Source organism: Pygocentrus nattereri, chromosome 21 (assembly GCF_015220715.1).
Source record: "Pygocentrus nattereri isolate fPygNat1 chromosome 21, fPygNat1.pri, whole genome shotgun sequence".
Lineage (NCBI taxonomy): Eukaryota > Metazoa > Chordata > Actinopteri > Characiformes > Serrasalmidae > Pygocentrus > Pygocentrus nattereri.
Window position 1 is genome coordinate 27329426 of NC_051231.1, and position 26043 is coordinate 27355468.

At 39.4% G+C, this 26043-nt stretch overlaps 1 protein-coding gene across 28 annotated transcripts in view; it reads right to left on the bottom strand.

The window, feature by feature from the left end:
• Window positions 1–26043, bottom strand: part of cadpsa (Ca2+-dependent activator protein for secretion a) — a 192419-nt gene that overhangs the window by 112066 nt on the left and 54310 nt on the right. For all 28 annotated transcript variants that reach the window (XM_037532117.1, XM_017711840.2, XM_017711831.2 and 25 more), the window contains exons 4-5: window positions 6118–6198; window positions 3671–3904 (exon numbers count right to left, since the gene is read on the bottom strand). In XM_037532117.1, the coding sequence (XP_037388014.1) occupies window positions 3671–3904; window positions 6118–6198 (315 nt within the window). The remainder of the gene's footprint in view (window positions 1–3670; window positions 3905–6117; window positions 6199–26043) is intronic.

Genomic DNA, 26043 nt, shown 5'->3' on the forward strand with positions numbered 1-26043 from the left:
CTAGTTTATATCAAATAAACACGTAATTTCACAGACACACACACACACATATATTTCGTACACTGAATATCATCAAATTATTAATATGACAGGTGATGCCAAACTTTAGTTAAACTTTATTTTGAGAGGCCTTTTTAGATGAAACAAGCACTTAATGGACTCTCAGTAACATGTCAAAAACATATGAGGGTTAGGATTAAGTTTTGGGTTAAGGTTTGGGTTAGGATTAGGATTAGGCCCAGGGTTAAGATTAAGTCATTTCATTAACATATTAACAATACATCCACTTAGTGTAGGTAATGTATCAAAAGAACATCTACAAGATGCTTCACTACTGATATTTCACTGATATGTTGTTAATGTTACTGATATCTGATAAAATGATAAGGACTACTCCAAATACTACTTTTGATCAGTAGTGTATATTTATTAGGTGCAAATACCTTGTATCTACATCCATTATCAATTTTATCAGGTCCACTTACCATACAGATAGATTTCATAATTCTACAATTACAGAGAGTGGTCCATTTCTTTCTCTGCATAATTTGTCCCCCTTTTAGCCCGCCCTCCATTATCAATCGTTCTCCCCAGGACCGTCGCTGAGCAAGTATTATTGGGTTGTGGACTGTTCTCACCACTGCAGTGACACTGACATGTTGGTACTGAGATGTTAGTGAATGTAGTCCAGTGATGTTTCCACTGTTATAACTGACCATGTGTAAAAATAGCAGTGTATGCAGGTGCCAACAGTGATGGTGTGTGAGTTGAAACTTGCAAAAAACTGGCAGTTTTAGTCCTAAAAATGTCTAAAAACACACACACACACAGACACACACACACACGCACGCACACACAGTGCTTATAAATGCAAAGGTTGCTCTGTCCTCTCTCGCCGGCCTGCTAAATCTGACAAACACAAGGTGACAGGTTCTAAATTCTCTTCGAAATGAAATCCAAATGAAATGTGCCACAATTGCAAAAAAACATGGCTTTTGTGATTTGTAATATTTAATGCTGGCAGGCAATGGAACGAGATGTTCAGAATGAACAGCTTGTAAATCTAATTCTCAAAAATCCTCAATCTACTTGATGAAGACCAACAGGTGCATCACACAGACATTTCACCATTACATCATTAAAGACTGTTTCTAAGCGATTATTGCATCTTTTTATCAGGTCATCATGCACAAAATCATTGCTCTGATATGCAGAGGCTTAAACGCCTAGCCAGAAATTGATGCAGGAAGCAGGCAAGTATTCACTAATGCACTAAACTATGACCACACCCAGCACTACAATACCTCCTCCTACAGTACCTTTTACAGTGGCCTCATATATAGATTTACCAGCCTCTCCTTCAGTAAACCACAATTAGTCCTTTTGAGGGTTGCATATTTTCTCTTCTCTAAAACTTAGAGCACATTTTTGTGCTCAGTTTGAAACGTTTTATACACTGTAAAATAAGCTGAAATAATTCAACATTTTTATGGAAAGCAATTTAAATTGGTCAATTAATGTAGCCAATTCAGTGAACCTCTTCATACAGGAATAATTTAAGGTAGCATGAAATTTAAGGTAGAATAAAATTTACACATTTTGTTCTATTCCCTGCTTATAGACCTGACTTATTTGTGTCTGAGGTTTGCTTCTTTGGTTTCATTCTGGAGCTACGTGGCTAATGTTGCTAATGAGTAATTATAGCCACCAGTACAGTACACACACAACACTCAGTACAGACAACATTTAAGCCAGCTGCTAATTTTAGCTCTGCAACATACTTCTGTTTTTATACACACTTTAAAAAGAGGGTTCTTCAAGGGTTCTTTAGTAAAGAAAATGGTTCTATATAGAAACCATGAGCCCTTTGTATGATCAAAGGGTTCTTTGCATCATGAAAGGGCACTTTAGATTGACAGAGTATGTTTTATATGGTTTTATATAGAACCTTTATAAAAAAGGGTTCTATATAGCACCAAAAGGGGTTCTTCTATTGTTATAGGCTTGTTTTTCATAAAGGTTTTATGTATAACCATCTACACGACATTCTCCATCAATCTGAAGAACCATTTAGCAATACAAAGAACCCTTTAATTATGCAAAGGGTTCATGGTTTCTATATAGAACAATTTTCTTTACTGAAGAACGCTTGATCCCTTGAATCTTTCTTAATATTGTAGCTAGTTGCAAAGTGGCCAATTTCATGTAACGTCCTGCAGAAAACTGGCCAATCAAGAAATTATTTTCTCCATGATATCAAGGCAGATATAGTTAAGCGAGATTTCCTATTGGTTATGACTAAAAGAGCTGAAGAGAAGGCTAAACACATTAGATTACCCTTTAGCATGATTCCAAAGTAACAGAGGAATCAACCAATCACAGTTTGATTTCTAATAAGCAGTCTCTCTCTAGACCTTCTGAAAGTCTATCAAATCATACTATTATTAAACGGATAGATAAAAATCTCCATGCTGAAGAAGGGAGAGGCCAAACCTCACCTTCACAGGCCAGTTTCATGTTTTGGTCAGAAACAGCTCTGAGAGTTTTACATTATTTTATTCATAAAGATTATATTATTTTAATCAAGCCTCACTGGCTATGGTTTGTTTAGAGTAAAGGTAGGCAGGGTTTGTGACAGGACTTCTAAATACTGTTACCTCTAACTGGCTAATTCTTTTTTAATCATTAAAGAACTGAAAGGACGACTGAATTTTCCTTATTACTTCTATAGTTGGCACAGAGGTGTATGAATTTTGAAAGAAATAATACAATACAGAAGGTCACCGGTTCGATCCCCAGAGCCGACAGCACATGACTGAGGTGTCCTTGAGCAAGACACCTAACCCCCAACTGCTCCCTGGGTGCTGTGGACCGGGCTGCCCACCGCTCCAGGCAAGTGTGATCACTGCCCCTGTGAGTGTGTGTGTGTGCGTGTTCGTGCTCACTAGAGTGTATGTGGTGTTTCACTTCATGGATGGGTTAAATGCGAAGGTGAAATTTCCTTCTTGTGGGACTAATAAGGGTCACTTAATCTATAGGCAGGTGTTAACCGGTAGGTACAGCCATCCATTGCAGTGTAATTTTTTGTTCATACTGTACTGTTTTTCTCCCCAATTTAGACGCTTCCAAATCCACTCACTAATAAGCCCCCCCATCACGCAATACCACCGGGGCTAGGAGGGCGAAAGCTAGCACAGGCTTTTTCTGAGACCTTTTAAACTGCTGCTAATGCAACATCATAGGACAGCTGAACAGAGTCAGAGAAAACACTGAGCTGGCCAACATCATGCTGAGTGATGGGTTGGGGGGGTGGGGAGACATCGTACCCACCCAAAAAGAGCGAGGCATTATGCTCTCTTGGATTCTCGGCATGGATGACTGTAGCATTATCAGGGATCGAACTGATGATAGGACCAATGCCAGTCATGAGTGCCACAGTGTAAAATTAATGCAGCAAACTTCAGACACCAAACATTATGTTATAACACAATATTGTCAATAAGATAAATTTGGCAAATTGGGGGGCAAAAAAGCGGGCAAATTGTGTAAATTAGATTTTTGGACAAATCATTGGTGTAAGTAATGCCATTGCAAATGAATCAAGTCATTTTCAGCAATGATTAAGTGAGCTAGTCTTTCTTGAAAGCAGTACAGAGAGGACTAGCAGTACCTCTAGAGTGAAGGAGAGAACCACATCGGATTTGGACAACTGGTTTTCATCCTCCTGGCCCATGTCGATGATGGAGGTGTTGTGTCCTCTCTTCAGTTTCTGCAGTTTGAACTCACCACCCTTAGACACGGGCATGCTCTCTAGGTTGGCCATGAGCAGATTCACTGACGACTTCAGCTCCTCAATGTACATGGCCTCCATATCCTTTGATACAAACTTTGGGAATTTACCAGCCTGTGGGTCAGGAAAGAAGGATGAAAGGGAGAAAGAGCAAGGGGGAGGCAGAAAGAAGGAGAAAAGCAGGTTAAAAGAGATGACAGACATAAGAGTGTCATCACTAGTGCCACCCCAATTAATCTGAGACAGGGGTGGCACCATACCTCCAAAAGTGATGGGGTAAAATTTATTAATTAAAGAAAAAATAAGATACTGCAACAGCTAAAATGTCCTGGTGAAACAGGTAAATGATGCCAGTGGGACAGCTAAAAATTTGACAGTGGAACAACAAAAACATGCTAATGGAACAGCTACAATGTATTGATAGCCAGCATATATCAGTCTCCTAAAATTGGCACCCCGCTGACTATATGCTGCTGGTCCACCCTTGGACCACTGAAATTATTGTCTTGCATATAAAGTCTAACCAGGTTTTAATCTCCTCAAACAGTTTAAATGCACATAGACTTTTATTTTAGACAATGAAATATGACAGATTTTACAAACAATTGACAGAAACAATGAATGACTAGGTCTTATATAAAACAATTTTGTTGAATTTGTTGTTGCTGACACTGTGCTATATTGTTTACAGCTATATAACCGGCTTTATTTATAATATTGCTGTTAAACATATTTGCTAAACTAATTTACAAAGCGTTGCAAAGGAAAGAAATGAAGGACAAATCAGTAAATTGGACTGTGAGTGGAAAATGAGCACTGAAAAGTGACATATTGTCTAATACTCTGCTTAACCACCAGAGGGCTGCCAGAAAACACTAAGCTAAAACCCAGTGGGTAGTTAGCTTTGCTACCAGCAGGGCAACAGTGGTCCACTATCCTCTAAAACATAAAAGCTAGTAGAACAGCTAAAATGTGCTAAAATGTATTGATGAAACAGCTTAAACAAGCTAAAATGTGCTAGTGAAACAGCTAAAACACACCAAACATGCTAGTATAACAGCTAAAATACACTATTGGAACGGCTAAAACAGCTACTGGAACAGGTAAAATGCTCTGGTAGGACAGCTAATATTTGCTAAAATGTGTTAGTGTAACAGCTAAAACATACAACAACATGCTATTAAAGCTAATTCATGCTAGTGGAACAACCCTAAGAGCAAGAGGATAGTGGGCTACTGTTGGCCTGCTTATGGCAAAGATGCTGGTCCGCTCAGCATTTTCTGGGTGGCCCACCAGTGTTTAAGCCGAGTATTAGACAAAATTCCACTTATCACCACTCATTTTCCCCTTACAGTGTAATTTATTTATTTTTCCTTCCTTTCTTTAGTTGTACTTTTAAATTAGTAACACATTGCAATCTAGCACAGTGTCAGCATTTTCTATAAAAATCACTTTATATTAGGCCTAGTCATCATTTTTCTCACAGTTGTTTGTAATATTTGTCTTAGTTTATTTTCTAAACTTAATGTCTATGTACATTTAAAATCTGTTTGAGGAGATAGTTGGAGAGCTAGTTAGAGCTTGTATGCAGGACTGTAATCTGGGTGGTCTGAGGGTGGACCAGCAGTGGCAAACAGTCAGTGGGGTGCTGACCTTATCAAGCCAGAAGATGCTCACTATCTGGGAGCTTAAATCTGCTAGTGTAACAGTTAAAACGTTTTACTGAAATCTTGCTATAATTTATCTGTGGAACAGCTCAATTATGGTGGTGGACCAGCCAGAACATGATTGTTTTTCTTCATTTCACATAATCATCTACAAGTCTGTTCATATTCCTGGATACATCTAAAATGTATTCAATCTGATTTCTTTGAAGTTTTAATCCAGCATCATGTCAGAATCATCTCGTCTGCAGCAAAATCTTTATATAGATATATTTCTGGAAACATATGTTACATATTACTGAAACTTTTGAAGAGTAGTATAAGCATGAATGTTATCTGATCCCTCTATGCTTCTATATACTAAATAATTTGCAGCGTGTGCAGCGTTTGTCTCTTTGTACTTAGGATAGAACCTGCAGAGAAGAGGTATGAGTGGGTTTCATAATGAAGACCCAGTGCTGTTTTCTGTTAGAAATCATTGTCAGTCATGCATATCTTTACATATTCTTCCTCCCGGTGTCATTGCATTATTGAACGTGTTTTGATCTTGTAAAGATGAGCTTCAAGTTACGGCAGACGTACAGAATCCACTCTGTCTAGGGGTATTAATCAAAGCAGCTTTCTACTGAACACCATCTGATTGTTTCAGGCAGACACACTTACTTTTGCTATCTGATCGGCCATCTGAAGGCGTCCGTCCAGTTCTCGTCTGATCTGTGCAGCCTGTTCATCTGGATTATCCAGCTATAGGGATAAAGAACAACTGGCTTTAGCAGTCTTAGCTCACTTAGCATTCACAAAATGTTTGACTTGGAACAAACTTTCCTAAAGCAAAGCCAGACATGAAAGCTGATCGGGAATAGTTAACATAATATTAGCAAGCATGCTCCTTTGGTTCATTACTAGCAATTGGGTTTGCATCAATATGTTTTCTTCTGCTAATAACAATTCCACTATGTCACATTGATACAGAGTACTAGTCTGATATAAATTAAAATAAACACACACATTTGTTCCTGTGTAAAGTAACACAAGGCTGTAACTACATATATTATTTGTATATAAAACCAATAAATACATAAGATAACAAAGAAATTAAGTGCATGACATGCAATGCAGTTGCATTATTTGCAATGTTTCATTCACTTCGCACATTTCATGCAATCACACATTCCACCAGAGGTCCGGAGAGAAGTCTCCAATTCCCAATACATACATAGTGTAGCTTTCGTAACATCAGTATTGTTGCTGATACCAGCCGATACCATCAAATCCGTGCAGCCTTACTAGCAATGCAGGGGTTTTTGGAAGTGTTCCAACACCTCAACCTTTGTAGAGGTGATGTAAGATCTAGTGGCATCTTCCCACACTTATCCATTCCCCAAGTATAATGTGATGAGCTTTAATCAATCACAATTCCATTAGGAAACTATCAAGGCTTCAACCACCTGAAAATAAAATCAATATGTTAATGCATTTCAATTATTTTCTGCATTTCGGATTAGATCCTGAGACATCCCTGCATCGAAACCAGAGAGTGGGGAGAATTGTGAGACCCAAATGTCCTGTTTGTCCAGACACAGACTGAGCCTAGATGTAGACTAAAATGGATTTTCCATCAAGAACATATACAAAACGAATAGGCTTAATCTGTCTCCAGAAAGCCTGTCCAAGGAACTTACTGTGGCCTAAATGAAAGCGAGATGCATGCCTACATGCGTACACTCACATAACAGGGTAACGTGAGTCCAATTCAGTGCACATGAACATGTTCCATATTGCTTTACTGTCTCTCAACCAGCCATCATTCATTCACTCACTGCACTCAGTGCAGTTACATTTGCATCTATTAGCATGACCGAGGGCATCAGGTGCAACCTACTAATGCAAATGGGGCTTGGTTAGTACTGCTGTAGATATGCAGGCAACCTTACAATTTGACTTCCACATTTGAAACACGACCTTATGTGAAAATCTGAAAATGACGGTTTATTAAAAGCACCTCTGTTGTTTTCGCCCTCACCTCTGGCCGCAGCAAAACAGCAGATCTATTTTTATGGCTGTGGCATTGTCTGGATTTTGCCTTGAGTTCTGATATGTAAGCTATCATGTGTAGATTTCATGATATATGGGTTGCTCAGGTGTTTCTTCAGCTCTCCTAGCCCAGTTTTGTATTATGCTTCCAGGCCAATAAGACAACAGGACAAGTATCCTCCTCATGTTGAAAAGGGCTATTTATTTAGTAACATATCTATTAAATCCATCATCAATTACTCATGCATGTGTGAATGTTGGCATGGGAGGACCACCTTTTTCACAAATTTAAAGTTTTTTTTTTCCACATATGTTTAAACAGCCCCAGGTCAAATGTTCGGTTGATTCTCTGAAAAAAAGTATGCATTTTCTGCATATTTTAGTGCCGAATTTCTATTTGTTTATTCAATTTATATCTAGTTTAATATGCAAGGAGAATTAGAACATAAAAAATAAAATATGCCATAACTTTTGCACAGGCAAAAATGCTCATTACTTTTAATGCAAGTTAATGAAAAGAGGTTTTATTCCAAGCAATATTGGAACATTTCTGTTGACCTATTCGTGATGAAATTTTCACACAACGTAAAAGACATCTGCTATATGTGGTTACTGCTGTTATCAAATGACTCTTGCTTTTGCTTTATGTTGTGCTATAAGCATTCTGTGCTATTTGTGGCTCTAACTGTTACAGAACCAGGTTTGTTCTAATTTGACTTGTAACTCATACACGTTTAGTCATGTTTAGCAGGTTAAAAATTCTCCACAAGGGGTGTAACAGACAAATAGCTTTTGATGCTTGATTAGAGTAGTACTGTGCATCAGTGACACTGTGTGCCCTTGTCTCCTCTGACATCTCTCTACCATCTTTTGTTTCTGAAATTGGCCTTGAGGTATCTGATAAAGACCCTCACCTATAGTCTATGTTTAGGCACCCTGGCCATATGACATATTTTGTTGATTTTGAAGTGACAAGATGTAAACACAACATCTGCAGCAAATTATTTTTAAAAGTACAGTTTTTTTGCAAATGTTAATGCATAATTATGTTACATTTGATAAACCCAAAAAACCCAGAAAAAATAACTTGTGAAATGTGTAAAAGCTGGTACACCCTTCATTTATGAAATCTCAGAACTGAATAAACTTGTTAGGCATTGACTTGTTGGGCAGCTTAGGCCGGTCATGAATTGTCAATAAATTCATAATTTACATGGTCTGAAATGCCATTAACAAATGGCAGTTAATAGGAGCTGTAGAAATCAAGGCAAGATGTGGAACACCAAAATAAATCAGGCAGAACTGCTTGTATGCTGGCCAGAAAGGCAAAGCAAAACCTTCATATGACAGCAAAGGACCTTGAGGAAGGTTTAGCCGACACTGGAATGGTGAAATTTTGAGTCATCAGAAAAAAACCTTACTTGTGACCTCATTACAAAAGTCAACATCTGAAGTATGCAAAACAACATCTAGACATGCCAAATGTATTTTCAAAAAGTGCTGTGGATTTATGAATAAAAAAAAAAGATTTCTTTGGCCACAATCACAAAAGATATGTTTGGAGTGAAACAAAGCATTTGACGATAGGAACACCTTGCTGACTGTTAAGCATGCTTAAACATGCTATTATGCTATGGGTTTGTATGGCAGCCAGTGGCACAGGTAAACTGAAGATTCCAGAGTAATGGATTCCACTAAATATCAACACATTCTGGAAGCAAATACTGAAAAACTGAAGCTAAAAAGGAGCTGGATTTTACAACAGGACATAATCCAAAAATGCTCCATGGACTACTACAAGACATGCAAGCTGCAGATTTTGGAATGGCCCTTCCAGTCTCCTGACTTCAACATCATAAACTGTCTGTTGGTAGTTTCTAAATATGTTGTACATTCAAAATGTTTAAATCTTGCAAGATGGCACAAAAATACTGCAGACGTAGCTTTGCGCAAGGAACAGAAAGCATTTGCAAGCAGTGAAATCTGGCAAAAGGGGTGTCCAAACTTCTATTCTTCAGGTTCATCAAATATAAAGTAATTATGCTTTAACATTTTGAGAATTTTTATCTGCCTTTATTGTTTGCTGCAGAGGTTGTGTTTACTTCGTTTCACAAGAAAAACAACAAAATATGTCATTTGAACAGGGTTTCCAAAATTTGCATTCAACTGAATGAAGGTAATTTTATACATGTGGATTCCTGTTCTTAAACCAGAGGCTCAGAGGTAATAGTTGGCCAGTCAGCATCATGGTTGAGTGGACGGCCATCTGTACATGCCGCAGCTATAGTGTCTCCCTTCCTGTCACCAGCTGGGCTAAGCTCAGCGTTTAAGAAGCCAAACACCTACTCTCTACCCTGAGGATACCCACACACACGTGAGTGCACACACACACACACACACACTCTACGATGTAAGAAAGCACACACGTTTGGACACAGTCGCAATCTTTCCCTCCTTTCTTCTAAAACACAGAAGCGAGATGCCAGCACGTGGGTGTGTGTAAAATCACTTGATGATATTTCACAGTTTTGATAATGGTAAATTATAGAGCACATTTTGCATTTCATGCCTCACACAATAGAACGGGCTGAGTTCACACACTTCTCTAGTGGATCTTCTTTCATAATGTCTAGGATTGGGACTTAATTAAAGATCAGTGCAGGTTGTTGTAACTAAAAAAATCTTTTATGTGCTTTTAATAATTAACACATATTACATAGTGCCACAGTGTGGTTTGTGTTATCTAAGTGCTATTTTGAAGATGCTTAATGAACTTAAGAGCTGGAAGGCTGTTTTGAGAGATATAAAACAGGTGCTCGCCCCATAAACCTGCCGATCTAGAGCCAAAGAATCAGTGATGTAAGAGGGTGGAAGACGTTTTGGAGGAAAATGGTCCATGCTCAAATGATTCTATTTAAAGAAACATGACATAACAGCATGACTCATGACCACATGACATTGTTTGATATTGTTCAGTTAACCTCTTCCACAAAAAATTATGTACAGTACTGTGCTAAAGCCTGTCATCAGCGTCATGTATTCAATTTCCAGTCAAAATGGTCATTAATACTGGAAGAAGTAGCATCGCTATGTCAGAAGATATGTGCTGTGAGTCCATATAGGCCCTATAAAGCCTGAAAATAAAAATAAATAGTCAGAGATGTTGGGTCAGAGTTTTTTGGACTGCTTCATACGCCGTTATGTATTAAAATCACACGCTCAGACTCAAAAAGGAGGTCCAGCTCAATGTTTAGCTCTCAATTGCAAAACCAAGGCTATACTGATGACGATATGATGACAATAGTCACATCCTCAGAAGACACGTCCTTTACCAAGTTTGAACTGAGTTCTCTTTGGATTCTCTTCAACGCATTCATCAGACTGATCGGCTTCATATGTCTGAAAACAGAACCTTCCAATGCTGTTGTACAAAAATTTTTAAAAGATGTAGAGCAAACAGGACTCCAAATAATAGTACCAGACCTGGGAGATGGCCAAAACTGTCCCCATCAGATAAACAGTGCTTAAAGCTTTCATCTTTGAATGTTACTGACCACCTTTCCACTGTGAGAAAATAACTTGACGCTATGGAAAAGTCTGAAAGGATATGTAGCTGTCAAGAAACCATCATTGGCTGTGGTTATATGCAAAGATTTTTGCCAGTTCAACTGAATAAATTCAGATTATAGATCAAGACCAGAATGTGAATTTGTTTGGCATTACATGAGTTATAGCAAAAGATGCAACCAATTTCTATGAATGATCATTGGAGGTATGGAAAAGCATCCCTGCAGATTTCTTTGAAACACTCAGAGCAAGTCTCCTGAAAAGAATTTGAGCTGTTATTAGGGTACAGGGTGGACACTAAATATTGAAAAATATATGAGTTCTGTTTTTTTCCTGATGCTGAAAAGTTAATAAACTTCATGGCGGTTATGACCAGAAATTAGGCTAAAAAAAATGTGGTCCATCACCTCCAGTACTCTATGTATGAATTACATGTATAATACTTGCCATTTAGCTACTTCTTATGTTAGTTTTAGATTATGTGGCTACTGTTGTTATCACTTTATTTTCTTTTTTTTGTCAAATTTTTGTCCCAATTTAGAAGTATTCAGTTCCACCCACTAGTTATGATTCCCCATTTATACGATACTACCAGAGCTAGGAGGGCTAAAGCTAGCACAGGCTTCCTCTGAGACCTGTGAAGCGCCACTATGTCTTTTCAAACTGCTGCTAATGCAAGTTCATTGAAACAGCTGAATGCATTCAGAAGTAAGTGCCAACTGCCAATTCTGTTAAGTCAACTAACAGACACCTGCACCGGCTAGCGTTGTGCTAAATAATGGTGGGAGACGAGAGGGCCATCATACCCACACTGGCAAGGCCAATTGTGCTCTTGGACTCCTAGCCACTGTTGGCTGTAGCATCACTAAAAGGTGTGGTTCTAAAAAGAGCTACAAGATAAAATGATGCTAAATGATACCATTGCAAGAGATAATGAAAGTTAAAGCAGCCAATAAGCATCATTTCATTCTCATCATGCTACCTGGTAATTGTAACTTTCATTTTGGTAGCTTTAAGCTGGTGATTTAAGATGGCTTTTGTTGGTTATGAGTGCTGGTACCTTTTTTGGAGTAAAAAGAGCATAGCAGATGTGTGGAGATCAGCACCGAGGGTTCTTTGCATTTTCTTGAGAACTCTGCTGCCTTTCCCATCATTACTGCCCAAGACAGCTGCATTATCTCTTCCTGAGAACTGCCACAAGAGCTTATCTGATTGCTCAACCAGGCCTTTTATGTGGAGAGTTCTCATTTAGGAGTCAGTGGTTACCTCTATCAGACTGCCAGATGGGTGGCTATCTTTAAATGGAAGATAATATCTTGGAGTGGTCACGTAACTGCCCCACCCTTGAACGCTTCTACTCCTAGGCTGCCAAACGAAGACGCTAACTCAGTGTTTACCAGTCCTGGTTCAGTCTCTGCAAATTCTCAGCTCTAACAAACAACAAGAAGGGCTAGTTAATTAGCTGGAACGTTCTCAGGTATGTTGAGAGCAGGGGCAGCACTAAAAATGTGCAGTCCTACTTAAGAACCAGGACACAGGGAAACTGTTCTAACTGTTCTATCTTGCATTTGTTAGTGACTGGGTGGTCTGGTCATTGGGCTGGCCCCAGTAGTTTGAATATTATAATTTGTTTGTTACGTTGGTATTCGTTTCTCTATTTGGTACTTAGAAGCTTTTTTTTTTTTTAATCCACAAAAATTGTATATGAACGTCTCATGACATTACCCCACTGCAACTGTGAGAATTAAAAAGCCACTGTATACAAACAATATAAATAAGTACATTTTCCTGCACAAAACATCAATAGTTGGTATTTTCAACAGCCATTCAACTATAAATACTATACATGGGTTCAGTAAGGCAAATGGTTCTATATGGAACCATGAAATCTCAAGGAACCCTTTGCATAATTAAAGGGTTCTTTGCATCATGAAAGCCTTCTTCAGACTGATGGAGAAAGTGTTTTATATGGTTCTATATAGAACCTTTTTAACAAGGGTTCTTTGTATCAACAAAACAGTTCTTCTATCGTTACAGGCTTGACATCATAACAATTGAAGAAAGCTTTTTGGTGCTAAATAGAATCCTTTTCAAAACGGTTTAGAACAGCACATTCTCTATCAACCTGAAGAACCCTCATGATGTAAAGAACATTTTAATCATGTTAAGGGTTCAACAAGTGTTCATGGTTCTATATAGAACCATTGTCCTTGAAGAACCATCACTTTTAAGAGTGTACATCTATTAAAAGTGCCTATTATGTACATTCAACTTCCCTCCATTTAAATTTCCTGCATAATTATATGGATATACATCACATTCACAAAACTGGTGATGAAGATGTCTCAAAAGTTTGCAGTGGTCACCAACCCTCCTCCTGTAGATCTACTGTCCTGCAGATTTTAGCTCCATCAATCTAAAGTACTGCCACCCCCTCCTTTTTTATAACACTATTTCATCTGATCCAGTCAAACAAGGACATTTGTAGAAGATATTTAGATGGAGTAGATGTGGCACGTTGTGATTGGACCTGTGCAGGAAGGTAGAGCTCCTGGACCAGGGCTGCCACCCACTGGTTTAATGTGTCTAAAGGTTACATCACAGAAATGTATTGCAGGAAATGGTTATGAATATGCTGCCTGGTGTCTTAGACATTATTTTACGATGAGGTCAGCTTCTGGCCTTCTCAGTGGCTGTTGTGAGACATGTTTTCCAAAGAAAACAATTTTTTTCAAGATTTACCACAATTTTACCAGTATCATATACAAAAACGTGCAGGTTCACCGGTCATTTATGGATGGTACATGGATATAAAATGGGTATAATGGTGTTGTATACATTGTGAACCCTTCAAATCAAACCAGTCTGAATGACCTTGTTTATATCTCAACCACTGAATTATGCACAAATATCTGTTAATGTCATTTAAAGCATGGGGGCAACAGCATACACTGTAAGAATGGTTTGTCACTTCAACTACTTTATATAAATGCTTTGAATGAACAATTATTTCATTCACATTCCTTTTCTTTTAGTTGAATAAAATTAATTTGCTTGTTACCACATGAACTCATTTTTTTAGGTTGAAGTGAAACCATTTTTTACAATGTGCTGCTGCATCTCTCTCGTTACCACACCTTCTGAAAAAAAAAATCTATTACCTCAACTAAAAGTTCACCTCAATCAATATGGCAATTGTGGCCTGTGCGTTTTTTGGGGAGAAAGATGATTTCACAAGAGGGTGTTGGGTTTAATCACTGCTCCTCTGTGTGAGAAGAGGTGCTGGAAAATCCAGCTGAGAAAAAAATCTTTGATCTTTCGGAACGGAGCGAGCCGTCCGAGGTGGAGGAAAAAGCAATGTGTGATAGCCCTCGGGTCTGCGAGCCGATCGATGGCCGAGAGATCGCTGATATGAGGCGAGGTGAAGGGAGAGGCAGTGAGAATGAAGAAAGGAGGAGAGAGGAAAGAGAGGTAAACCAGTTAGCCAGACTGAAGAGTAATAATGCTGCTGGATAATAATGCGCTCATGTCAATAACAGTAATGCATAGGAAAAACCTGCATGCAGAGCCAGTTACTGAGGCCCAAGGTGGAGGAAAAGGAACAGAAAGGTGCAGTCTATATATAGAAACCAAGCTGTGAAAACAGCTTATAATGGTTGTAATGTCATAAATATAGGGAAAACGATCAAATGCTGTGCTGTTCCAGGCTGACAGGAAGCAAATGGATCCTCTGTGGATGACGTTTATTTTTTACAACATCAACACAAGGATTTTAGCCTAAGCTTCACTGGTTGTGCTGTATATTTTAGCCTAGACTGCTTAGTCAGAATAGAGGACATTTATATACATATGTTTCTGATGCACAGTAATACGAATAGCTTGTTTGAATATGTAAATAAAGTAAGCTTAAAAAACATTCATGTAGAAATTAACTGCAACCATTTTGGTACATAAAACCACACAGTGTGTGTTAGCCAATCCCTGGCCCTTCATCAATGGTTAGTTTCTGGACACAGAGCAGCTCTTGGCTGCCTATTATTTGGGTGTCAGACCACTTTCAACCAAGCATGTCACTGCCACTAGTATGTCAGCATCAGCGGTATGCTAAGAATAGTCCATGAGCCATATAATGTCTGGTCAGCACCAGCCCTTTGGTCAGAAATAATAATGATAAAACGGGGTAGAGGGGGTTCACAAAGTGTACAGCAACAGACTGACTACAGTCTGTAACAGTAAACCTATTTAATGAACCTAGGGTAAATGGAGCTCATAAAGTGGCCAGTGAGTGGATGTATAATGAAGGCATTTCTAATAAACTGGCCAATGAGTGGAAGTACAAGGCAGGTGTTTCTAATAAACTGGCCAGTGAGTGGAAGTACAAAGCAGGTGTTTCTAATAAAGTGGCCAATGAATGGAGGTACAAGGTAGGTGTTTCCATTAAACTGGTCACTGAGTAGAAGTATAAAGTAGGTGTTTCTAATAAACTGGCCAGTGAACAAAAATACAAGGTAGGTGTTTTTAAAAAGTGTGTGTATGTGTGTGTAATTTTTAAAATTCATGAGTGTATGTACATTGAGTGCAATGATACAGTTTTACAATTGTTAATTACCACTGTCAGCCTTCAGCTACTGTAATACTTCACTGTTTTTGAAGCATGCTTGACTCACAAGGAAATCAAAAGGACATCAAACCTCAATTAACTGCTGTAGAGTCTCTCTCTCTCTCTCTCTCTCTCTCTCAGACTCATACTTGATCTTCTCACTTTCTTTTTCTTTTTTGTCAAGCGAGTTCACAATCTCACTGCCCTTTCCTCTCTCTTTATCTTGTTGGCAGGGATTGGTCGGTTCATTATCCATTTCTCAGGTCCTCTCTTGTTCTCTCTGTCCATCACTCTCTCTGCTGTCTTTCCACCATGCAGTCAATCTCAATCTCTCAATCTCAATCTCTGTTGCCTCTCTGTGAAGGTGGAGCAGTTTGGAGATAAAGCCAGAGAGGCCAGGTTGAGATGGTTTGGACATGTGTTGAAGAGGAATAGTGGATATATTGGGCAAAGAATGTTGGAGATGGAGCTACCGGGTAGAAGGAGAAGAGGTAGACCTCAGAGAAGGTTTGTGGATGTAGTGAAGGTGGACATGGAGATGGTTGGTGTAAAAGTAAAGGAGGCGGTGGATAGGGCAAGATGGAGGCAGATGATCCGATGTGGCGACCCCTAAAGGGAAAGAAGAAGAATCTCTGTTGCCTCTCTCTCTCTATCTCACTCTGTTTCTATGTCTGCCAATTTCACTTTCCTTTCATCTATCTATCTATCTATCTATCTATCTATCTATCTATCTATCTATCTATCTATCTATCTATCTATCTATCTATTCCTCTCTCTTTTTTTCTGGGTGGAATCGTGATTCTACTGTTTAACCCCACACTGAATGGAAAGCTCCAGGGGGTCTCTCGTTTTTCTCTCATTCACCCTCTAATGCTCTTCAGGACCACTCTAACACACCTAGTGGAGCTGACCTCTGCCTCAGAAAGCTCCATTTAAACCCCTGCTGTGATTCAACACTGAAAGTGTTTATTTGTGTCCATTTTAACCCTTAAGTTCACTAAGTTCAGGTTTGAGCATTGCTAAATTTATGACTGCTGTCCTCTGTCACTTTATAACCACTGCTCTCTGCTCTTTGCACACTACTGCACATGTGACTTTACTTTCATGCTCTTTGATCAATACTGCACAAGTAATTTTAACTACAAAGCTTACTTATGTTTTATATTTATGTCTATTATTTTATCTTCATGTCTACCTCTTTATGTATGTCTTCATTTTTTGGGAAGAGTAAAGAATTCTTTTAAAGTAAAAATGTAATTGTACAGTGATTGTACAGCTGTGATCATTCCTTCAGTTTTAACTGAACATGAAAATATCCACAGCTCCAGTTCAGTGAGACTCAGTGAAGCATGCTGCCATTGTGTTGTATGGGAAGAAACTGTCATTTAATAAAGCTGCATATTCGATTGTCACTAGGACATAATAAAGAATAAACATTACATTTTACGGCATTTGGCTGACGCTCTTATCCAGAGCGACTTACAATTTAATTGTTTTACACAGGTAGGCGAAGGTGGTGTTAGGAGTCTTGCCCAAGGACTCTTATTGGTATAGTGTAGGGTGCTTACCCAGGCAGGGGATTGAACCCCAGTCTACAGTGTAGAAGGCAGAGGTGTTACCCACTACACTATCCAACCACCATAAACAATCAAGGCTGTAGTTTGTTTATGGTTTTATTCAGTTCCACACTGTTCTCTTCTATACTAGATGGAATACAAACCATCAGCACAAGCTGTCATTGCGTTTCTATGGCAGGATTGCATGGTTCTGAACATGTTATCACCATGTTAAAGCAGCATATGTATTAGATAATGGCCACTAGCTAAGACATGACTTATGGATTGGTGGTCTAACTGAATTTAGGAGAGAATGGTGTGAAGATAAGTGTGAAAATAACTAACTAGCAAACTGCACAAACATTGTGTCATCCTGCCATCATTCTAATGTTAGCAGGTGTCTTTGAAATCTCCAAAAAAACTAAACAAACCAGAGTGACTGAGAAATAATGTGGGTTATGGGGTGACGCCCTCAGGGGTATGACGAGGGATTATTATAACAACTGCTGCACCAAGCTGCCGAATTAGAAGCTGACTTCAGCTTCATGTTAACAATATAGATGAAATGCAAACCCCCTCAATTCGATACCAAACAGGTACTAGGCGCCTTAATGTGGTGCAGACTGGAAATCGAACCACATCAACGTGGCCTTACTTGCTTGAGATTCTGAACAAGAACTTGTAGCATCTTTTCAGTGGTGTTGTTTATGGCAGGGTTCTATTTGATAACCAGCCAATCAAAGGTTTTACATTTCAGCTATAATGTTAACCCAAAGCTGAAGTCAGTTTCTAACTTGCCAGCTTCTTGTTCAAATTTTCCCATTCCACCTTAAATGATATGAGTAAATGAATGAGTAGTTACAGTCTGGCTGTGCCTGCTCATCCAGGCAGTTACGTTTGATGCAGAGGTTGGCAATCAATCCACAGGGGTCCACGGCCACACAGCAGAATGGTTAAATGTGACAGAGAACTTACTCAGAGCCTGGGTTTGATTCCCGGGCCGGGTCGACCAGGTTCCTTTCCGTGTGGAGTTGCATGTTCTCCCCATATCTGCGTGGGTTTCCTCCCTCAGTCCAAAGACATGCAGTCAGGCCAACTGGAGGTGCTAAAACTGCCCTTAGTGAACGTATATGTCTATGTGCGCCCTGTGATGGACTGCCAATCTGTCCAAGGTGTTTTCCTGCCTTCCAACCAATGAGTGCTAGGAGAGGCCCTAGCACCCCCACAACCCAGGAAGATAAGTGGCTTAGACATTGTGTGGGTATTCTGTGACTGACAGCCAGAAGAACAACTTTGTCACCATCAAAGATTTATGGAGCTAACTGTAAGTGCAGCTTCTAAGGGTCAATTTAGAATAGTATAAATTGGATGCTGTAGGAGCCAAACCCTCACTCATTGTTGCCTTTTGCTAGACAGCTCACTTTAAGTGCTGCACTTTAAGCTATAATCAGGGACCACAGTTCTTGCAATAAAGCTCACAAGGTAATTCACGTAAAACTTAATGGATGGCTAAATCATCAAGCCTGCTGTGTCCTCTAGTATTGCAATAGTGTGCAAAAGCACAAGAAAGCTTGATACAAATATATAATCATCAGAGGCAAGCAAATGTAGCAACTAGCATCTACTGTAACCCAACATTATGCCATAACAAGGCTAAAACACATACAGCCCCATGATCGCCCATGTACACGTGTATTCACCCTATTCTCGCATATAATCAACAAAATGGATGGGTTTGAGGACATGCAGTGCTTTGCCAATCACTGAGCCACTATGCTTATTTGTCCCTCAAAAAAGCAGCATGGGTACTGAAGCCGTGGCTTTAATGCACCCCAATCCAGCTGTAATCCAGCCTGGGCATGTAACCTCTACCTTACTTGTCCTTATTTTAATATCATAAGTATTCACAGTGGTTCAATTCCATTACCCAGCTATACGGCCCGGTCACTGTGAGATCAGCTTCAAAGAGAGAGGAAGAGAAAAAAAAGAGAGACAGGATGCAATGAGGATTGTTAATAAAATTTCATATGCTTTGTCTACCGCTGCCATTAATTTCTTCTTAGCAATTTAATTAGCAGAGTAGTGAAAGCTTACTGAGAGAAGGGAAGGGCGAGAGAGGTACTGCTTGCTTGAGAGAGAGAGAGAGAGAGAGAGAGAGAGAGAGAGAGAGACGTTTTAGATTGAAGGGTGAGAACATACAGATCTGGGTGGTACCAGCAGACCAGCAGACATGATGACGCATGCAGGCATACACGCACACACACACACACACACACACACACACACACACACACACACACACACACAGAGTTACAGGATAAAGTTCAGTGCCACTTCAATCAGCCGGACTAATTCTCAGATGCACGTTTATCTTCTTCAGATTAAGAGAGCGTCTCTGCTCCTCAATCCAGGTAATGCAATCACACATGCACACATACAGTTCAAGTCAAATCAAACACTGTTACATCTCCATAATGATTACATCTATAATTATTTAATCTATTGACAATTTTTGTGATTAATCGACTAATCTAACGATTGTCCTCCTAGTTCAAATTAATTACACAAGAAACTTTTTGAAAGAGTGAAAAAAGAAAGCAATTCATTGTTTAATAACATCCTGAAAGTGCAAACAGTTCAAATCAACAACCAGATAAAGTCAAAAATTTTATCATTTATTGGCTGTTTTTACTTTAAGGCTATGGTTTTAAGTCTGGAGATGCAATGACGTAGTTATAAATTTCTGTAATGCCCTCTTGAGATAACGAGTTAATTATACAAAAGTTGTTATCTTGAGATAATAAGTTATCACGTCATCTCGTGAAAACAAGGTGGTTATCTTAAAATAATGAGTTAATTATCTTGTTATCTTATAATTATCGAGTTAACAAAGTTATTGTCTTGAGATAATGAGTTCAATGTCTTGTGATCTCAGGATAACAAAGTTCTTATCTTGAGAACACGAGATAAGTAACTCGTTATCTGAAGATTATAATCTAGAAAATTACAGCAACGTCTTATGGCCTCTCCGGACTTCCATATATAACAACTGTTTTCTGAATTCTATGTTCAGATCATTGCTATTGATGCATCTTTTTCCGATACCCGCACCAGTATTGAAACATTGAGTACTGGGCGACAGCAAAACCAGCCTGATATTTCTGCTAAAGCTGCTACACTTTCAAAATAACTCACTTCACCTACACCAAGCACCTGAAAGTAGGCTAGTGCACTCTACTGGCCACACAGGAACAACTACACAGCTAACAACATCACATCACACAGTGTGCGCTATGATATATGGCCAAAAGTATGTGGACACTTGGCCATCACACCCATATAAGCTTCTTGAACATCCCTTTCGACATCCATGAACATTAATATGGAGTCACACTTCACTGGATGAAAAGGGTGAGCCAAAAAACCTGAAAAACTGCCCCAGACCATTATACCTCCGCAATCAAACTTTACTACTGCCACTGTACATGCCATCCAGTAGGCGGTGTTTTCCTGCTATCCATTGGATAGTGATGATAGTGTGATTCATCACTCCCCATAACATGTTTCCACTGCGTTCAAACCATTCAGGCTGTGTTCTCATCGGAATGGTCGGTAATGTTAGTGAAGAGGCAGCTAATGTAATCACTATTCGAATTCGAATGACAGAAAAATAGTGTTAGCTATGTTAGTTATATTTTCTAAATAATTTGTGTTATACATTGTGTTTACCTATGATAAAAGGTCAGCATAGCACACAATCTGAGCATGGATGGAGCTGATCTTATTGCTCTGCATGCAGTTGACCTGTATACTTGAATAGCGTCACACCCCAGGTTTTGGAATGACCCTGTAGCAAAACATCTCAGTGCCAGACACAAAGTAGCACTGTGTTGCAAATCTGCGGCTAGAAGGTCTGTGATCTTTTCTATCTCTGATCGGCGAAAATGGGTGAAATCCATCCTGTAGAAATGGTTACCGACTCAAACCAGAAACTGACCTGCTATAGAGTATGTTTAAATTTTAAGTTACAACTTAAAACTGTGATGAACTAATGTTACGTGGTGCGACCAGTTAAATTGTAGTAGCTTGTAAACTTAAATGTAGAGACAGTTTACGTTCAAACTAGGCTACAATCAAACTTACGTTCAGGTGGTACAACTGGCTCCTGAGCTCTTTAGTATGACCCACTCTAAGTGTTTATCTATGGAGATGCATGGCTCTGTGCTTCACACAGCTTTAAGCAATGGGTGTGGCTGAAACACCTGAACTCAATAATTAGGAGGGTGCACATTTTGGCCATGATAGATTTGTTACAGGATGCAGAGAAAGACAGAGAAACAGAGAAACAGAATGAGACAAAGAGAGAGAGAGGGGCTGAAAGAGAAGGAGAAATGTGAAAACGAGAGTATGAATGATAGAGACTGGAAAAGAGGAAGAAAACAGAAAGAGAAATGGAACAAGAGAGACAGATAAACCGAGAGGGTGAAAAGAGAGAGTTAGGAATGTGAGAGAAAGATAAAGAGAGAGAGAGAAAAGAGGGAGTTAGAGACTGAGAAAGAGAAAGTAAACAGGAATAGAGAAATGGAATATGAGAGGAGACATAAAGAGAGGGAGAAAAGGGAGAGATAGAGACTGAGAAAGAGAAAGTAAACAGAAATAGAGAAATTGAATGTGTGAGAGAGAGATAAAGAGAAAGGGAGAAATGGGAGAGATAGAGACTGAGAAAGAGAAAGAAACCAGAAAGAGAGAAATGGAACGTGAGAGAGAGATAAAGAGAAAGGGAGAAAAGAGAGAGATAGAAACTGAGAAAGAGAAAGAAAACAGAGAGAGAGAAATGGAACATGAGAGACATAAAGAGAAAGGGAGAAAAGAGAGATGGAGACTGAGAAAGAGAAAGAAACCAGAAAGAGAGAAATGGAATGTGAGAGAGAGATAAAGAGAAAGGGAGAAAAGGGAGCGCTAGAGACTGAGAAAGAGAAAGAAAACAGAGAGAGAGAAATGGAACGTGAGAGACATAAAGAGAAAGGGAGAAAAGAGAGAGATAGAGACTGAGAAAGAGAAAAAAACTGAAAGAGAGAAATGGAACGTGAGAGAGAGATAAAGAGAAAGGGAGAAAAGGGAGCGATAGAGACTGAGAAAGAGAAAGAAAACAGAGAGAGAGAAATGGAACGTGAGAGACATAAAGAGAAAGGGAGAAAAGAGAGATGGAGACTGAGAACGAGAAAGAAAACAGAAAGAGAAATGGAATGAGAGACAGATAAAGAGAGAGAGGGAGACATGTGATTAGGTGCATTGTGTCTGTAATGTATTCATATGAAGAACAGCTGATGAAGAAGAGAAGATGGTTAAAAGCCCTGCATGTTTACTGTCTCCATGACAACCACAGAGGGCCAGACAAAGTGTGCTATGGTGGTTTCTAATGGGCAGAGTGAAGGTTTATCTTTCTGTATACACACATACACACCCTGAGCTTCAATCAGAATAAAAAAATAAATAAATAAAAGAGCGCAGCCCGCACACACAAACACACACACACACACACACACACACACACACACACACACACACAAGAACAAACATCAAATACCACTCAACAGAGCTAAACACAGGCGTGCGTCTGGAGCTTTCAAAGCACGCAGCTGAGGCACAGTGGCTTTTGAGAAGAAGTGACAAGCATTACTGCTTATTACTCTGCCACCGTGCTGCCATCAGCATACAGCCATGCATGCTTATGATCAAAGTGTTTCAGCTGTACTTTATGGCTGTTTCCCAAAGCCTGTTGTTCAGTTGCTGTTACAGAAACTACAGAGAGAACGCACCACAAAAGACAGGGCTGTGCACAAAGTTTTTTGGGAATGTAGCGCTTGTGCTACACAACTTGCAAGTGTTGCAAACAACTTTTAGGCAAAAACTACTGAGATAAAAGCAATATAAAATGATTCCAAAAAGTGGAACAATAAATGGAACAAATTGTCATTTTAACTGTGAAAAAAACAGAAGCAACATATAAATTGTTTGTATTTTAATATTCATTTTGTGAAATGTACAGAGAACCCAGATTCTCCTGGATAATTCAGATTCCACAAGGGGGCGCTGTTAGAACTTAAGCACCATTTTTCTGTGTCTTTGCCCCATGGTGCTCAAAAAGGTCCCAAGCCTGATTCGTTTTGTTCTATTTACATTTCTCCACCGAATGACACTGTATCCTCTGAATTACGAGCTTGTTAAGAAGCCAAAGTGTGAACAGTGCATCATTACATCCTTGCTAACAGCACATAGTACACTGACATGACATACAGTATGTCTAACATTAGTCTTCATTACAGTGTGTTTACATGCACTTAATAGTCTAATCGTAATCAGATTTCCACAGTTATCTGATTATTCAAATGGTCATGTAAACTGCATACTCCAGTTTCTTAGGTACAAATAAGGTTTAGAAATCTGATTAAGAAATCAAAAAAAGAGAGCTGGATTTTAGCTCAGTAATCAGATGTCTCAGGTATTGTGAACTCTTACTCTGATTTCTTTCTTACTTCTCAGGCTGTGCATGTACAAGAACAGACAGCGGTACCAGACATAAGCAAGCAGCTTCTAACACAGCTCATGTGAGACGTACCAAAACACTTTTGGAGTGATGCTGAAACCAAATACATGCTTGATGGAACGAAATACGTAAATATTCTTCATTTTCTAAATGATGTATGTTCATATTTTCAGGTAAAGTGGTGCAATGTTCAAAAAAGGTTTGAGTTTTACATTACGTTTATGTCACGTCTTCTTCTGTGAGTTTATTGGCTGGTTGCAAAGCAGAAAAGTGATTACTGACTCATGTAGACCTGGAGTTTCGCCATTATCTGATTACTCAAATGCATGTGAATGTGTTGATTGTTATATAATAACACCAGCTACTCAAACTGTAGCCTAAAACTGCCAAAGCTTCTTAACTACCACATTTGACAAAGTTTACTGATTTGTGTGGTGCAGTTTGGCAAGGTTGCCTGTCTTATCATGTCAATTCATTGCGCAGCAGTGTCAGCTTGTAGCTAAATTTGGCTTTAACAACCTCGTGATTCATTGGAAAAAATGTACATACATATCAAATTTGTTAACCACAGGACGCAACAGCACTGTTTTTCAAAAATCCTATTTCTTGTTGTCAGATATCCAGCTTAGACCTGTAGTTCCCAGTATAGGCCCAACGTTGACTACAGAATGACAATACGATTTCAGTGCTCTATGCCTGTTTTATTTAATCAGTAAAATCTACATAATAGGCTAAAGATAAGGCTAAAGCAAAGACAGCAGGCTCAGGACTCCATGTCTTTAGTTTCAGCAGGCAAACTCTGAAATCATTGCTCGCTTTAAATATGGCATTACAGCCCCGAGCTAAACAATTTTTCAGCATTCGATAAATCCATCCATCCATCCATCCATGTTCTAATCCGCTTCTCCGTCAGGGTCGCGGGGGGTGCTGGAGCCTATCCCAGCAGTCTTCAGGCGGAAGGCAGGATACACCCTGGACAGGTCGCCAGTCCATCACAGGGCATATTCCATAAATGCATTCTGTAAATTGTGTGACTCTTTGTTGACAAACATCTCGGTTTGTTCTCTAATGTTCATAATACCTGATGGACCACAGCTACCATAAACACTAGAACTTAACCTGCTTTACAGCTCATGTGACTACACTTGATATTGCACAATGTAGAATACCAATAAATAGACTGAACAATTGACTACAACTCCCATGAATACTTGGATTTGACCAAATGACTAGTTTCTTGTTTCAACACTCACTGCCCATTTTATCAGCTACATTTACCACATAGGTGCACTTTGTAGTTCTACAGTTACAGACGGCAGTCCATCTGTTTCTCTGCATTCTTTGTTAGCCCCATTTCACCCTGTTCTTCAATGGCCAGGACCCCCACCGGACCACTAGAAAGCAGGTATTATTTGGGTAGTGAATCAGTCTCAGCACTGCAGTGACACCGATGTGGTGGTGGTGTGTTAGTGTGTGTTGTGCTGGTACGAGTGGATCAGACATGGAGTTTGGATTCACTGTGTCCTGTAACTGTCCACTCTGTTAGAAACAAGGTGATGGTTTTAATATTATAGCTGATCGGTGTATTTGGATAATACTATGACTCTGATAATTGTGTCATTTTCAAATACATCAAATATTCTCGACAATATTGTCGCATTGTACAGCCCAGCAGGGGGTCTTCTGATTAACCAAAGGTCGGTGTAAACACATACAAACCCTCCACTCCATTCTGCAGTTTTCCAAATGGTTTATCTTTCACTTTTTCCTGTGTGCATGGTCTGGCATGAGTTCTAGATGCCACCCTGCTGTTTCTGCCATGTTTTCCTGTGGTCAAGGCAATTAGGTTCAATCTGAGATGATTTCATTAAGGTGGGGTGTACACCACCAGGGTCGACAGGACAAATCTCATTCACCAGCAGAAAAAAACAAAACAAAAAAAGGGAAAAAAAAACATGACTCCTACTCAAAGACACCCATGCCAGGCCACATATCCTGAACAAATGGGCAAGATCTAATTTGCTCCTGTAACACAGTCATCATTGCTGGACAGAATGCATTCATCAAAGCCATACGCACCCATACACCAAGGCTAATGGGAGAAATACAGCAGGAGACAGAGAGTGAGAGAGAGTAGCTCGTGAACCTTGGCTAGACCCTTTTGATGGGCTCTGAAGGTCTTTTGATGGGTGCTGAGGCCACGTTCTGTAGCGCCCATGTTTCATGACGTCAGTATGTGTTTGAGGTCGTGGCATGGAGGGGAGAACTCCTGCTGGGAGCAGCGG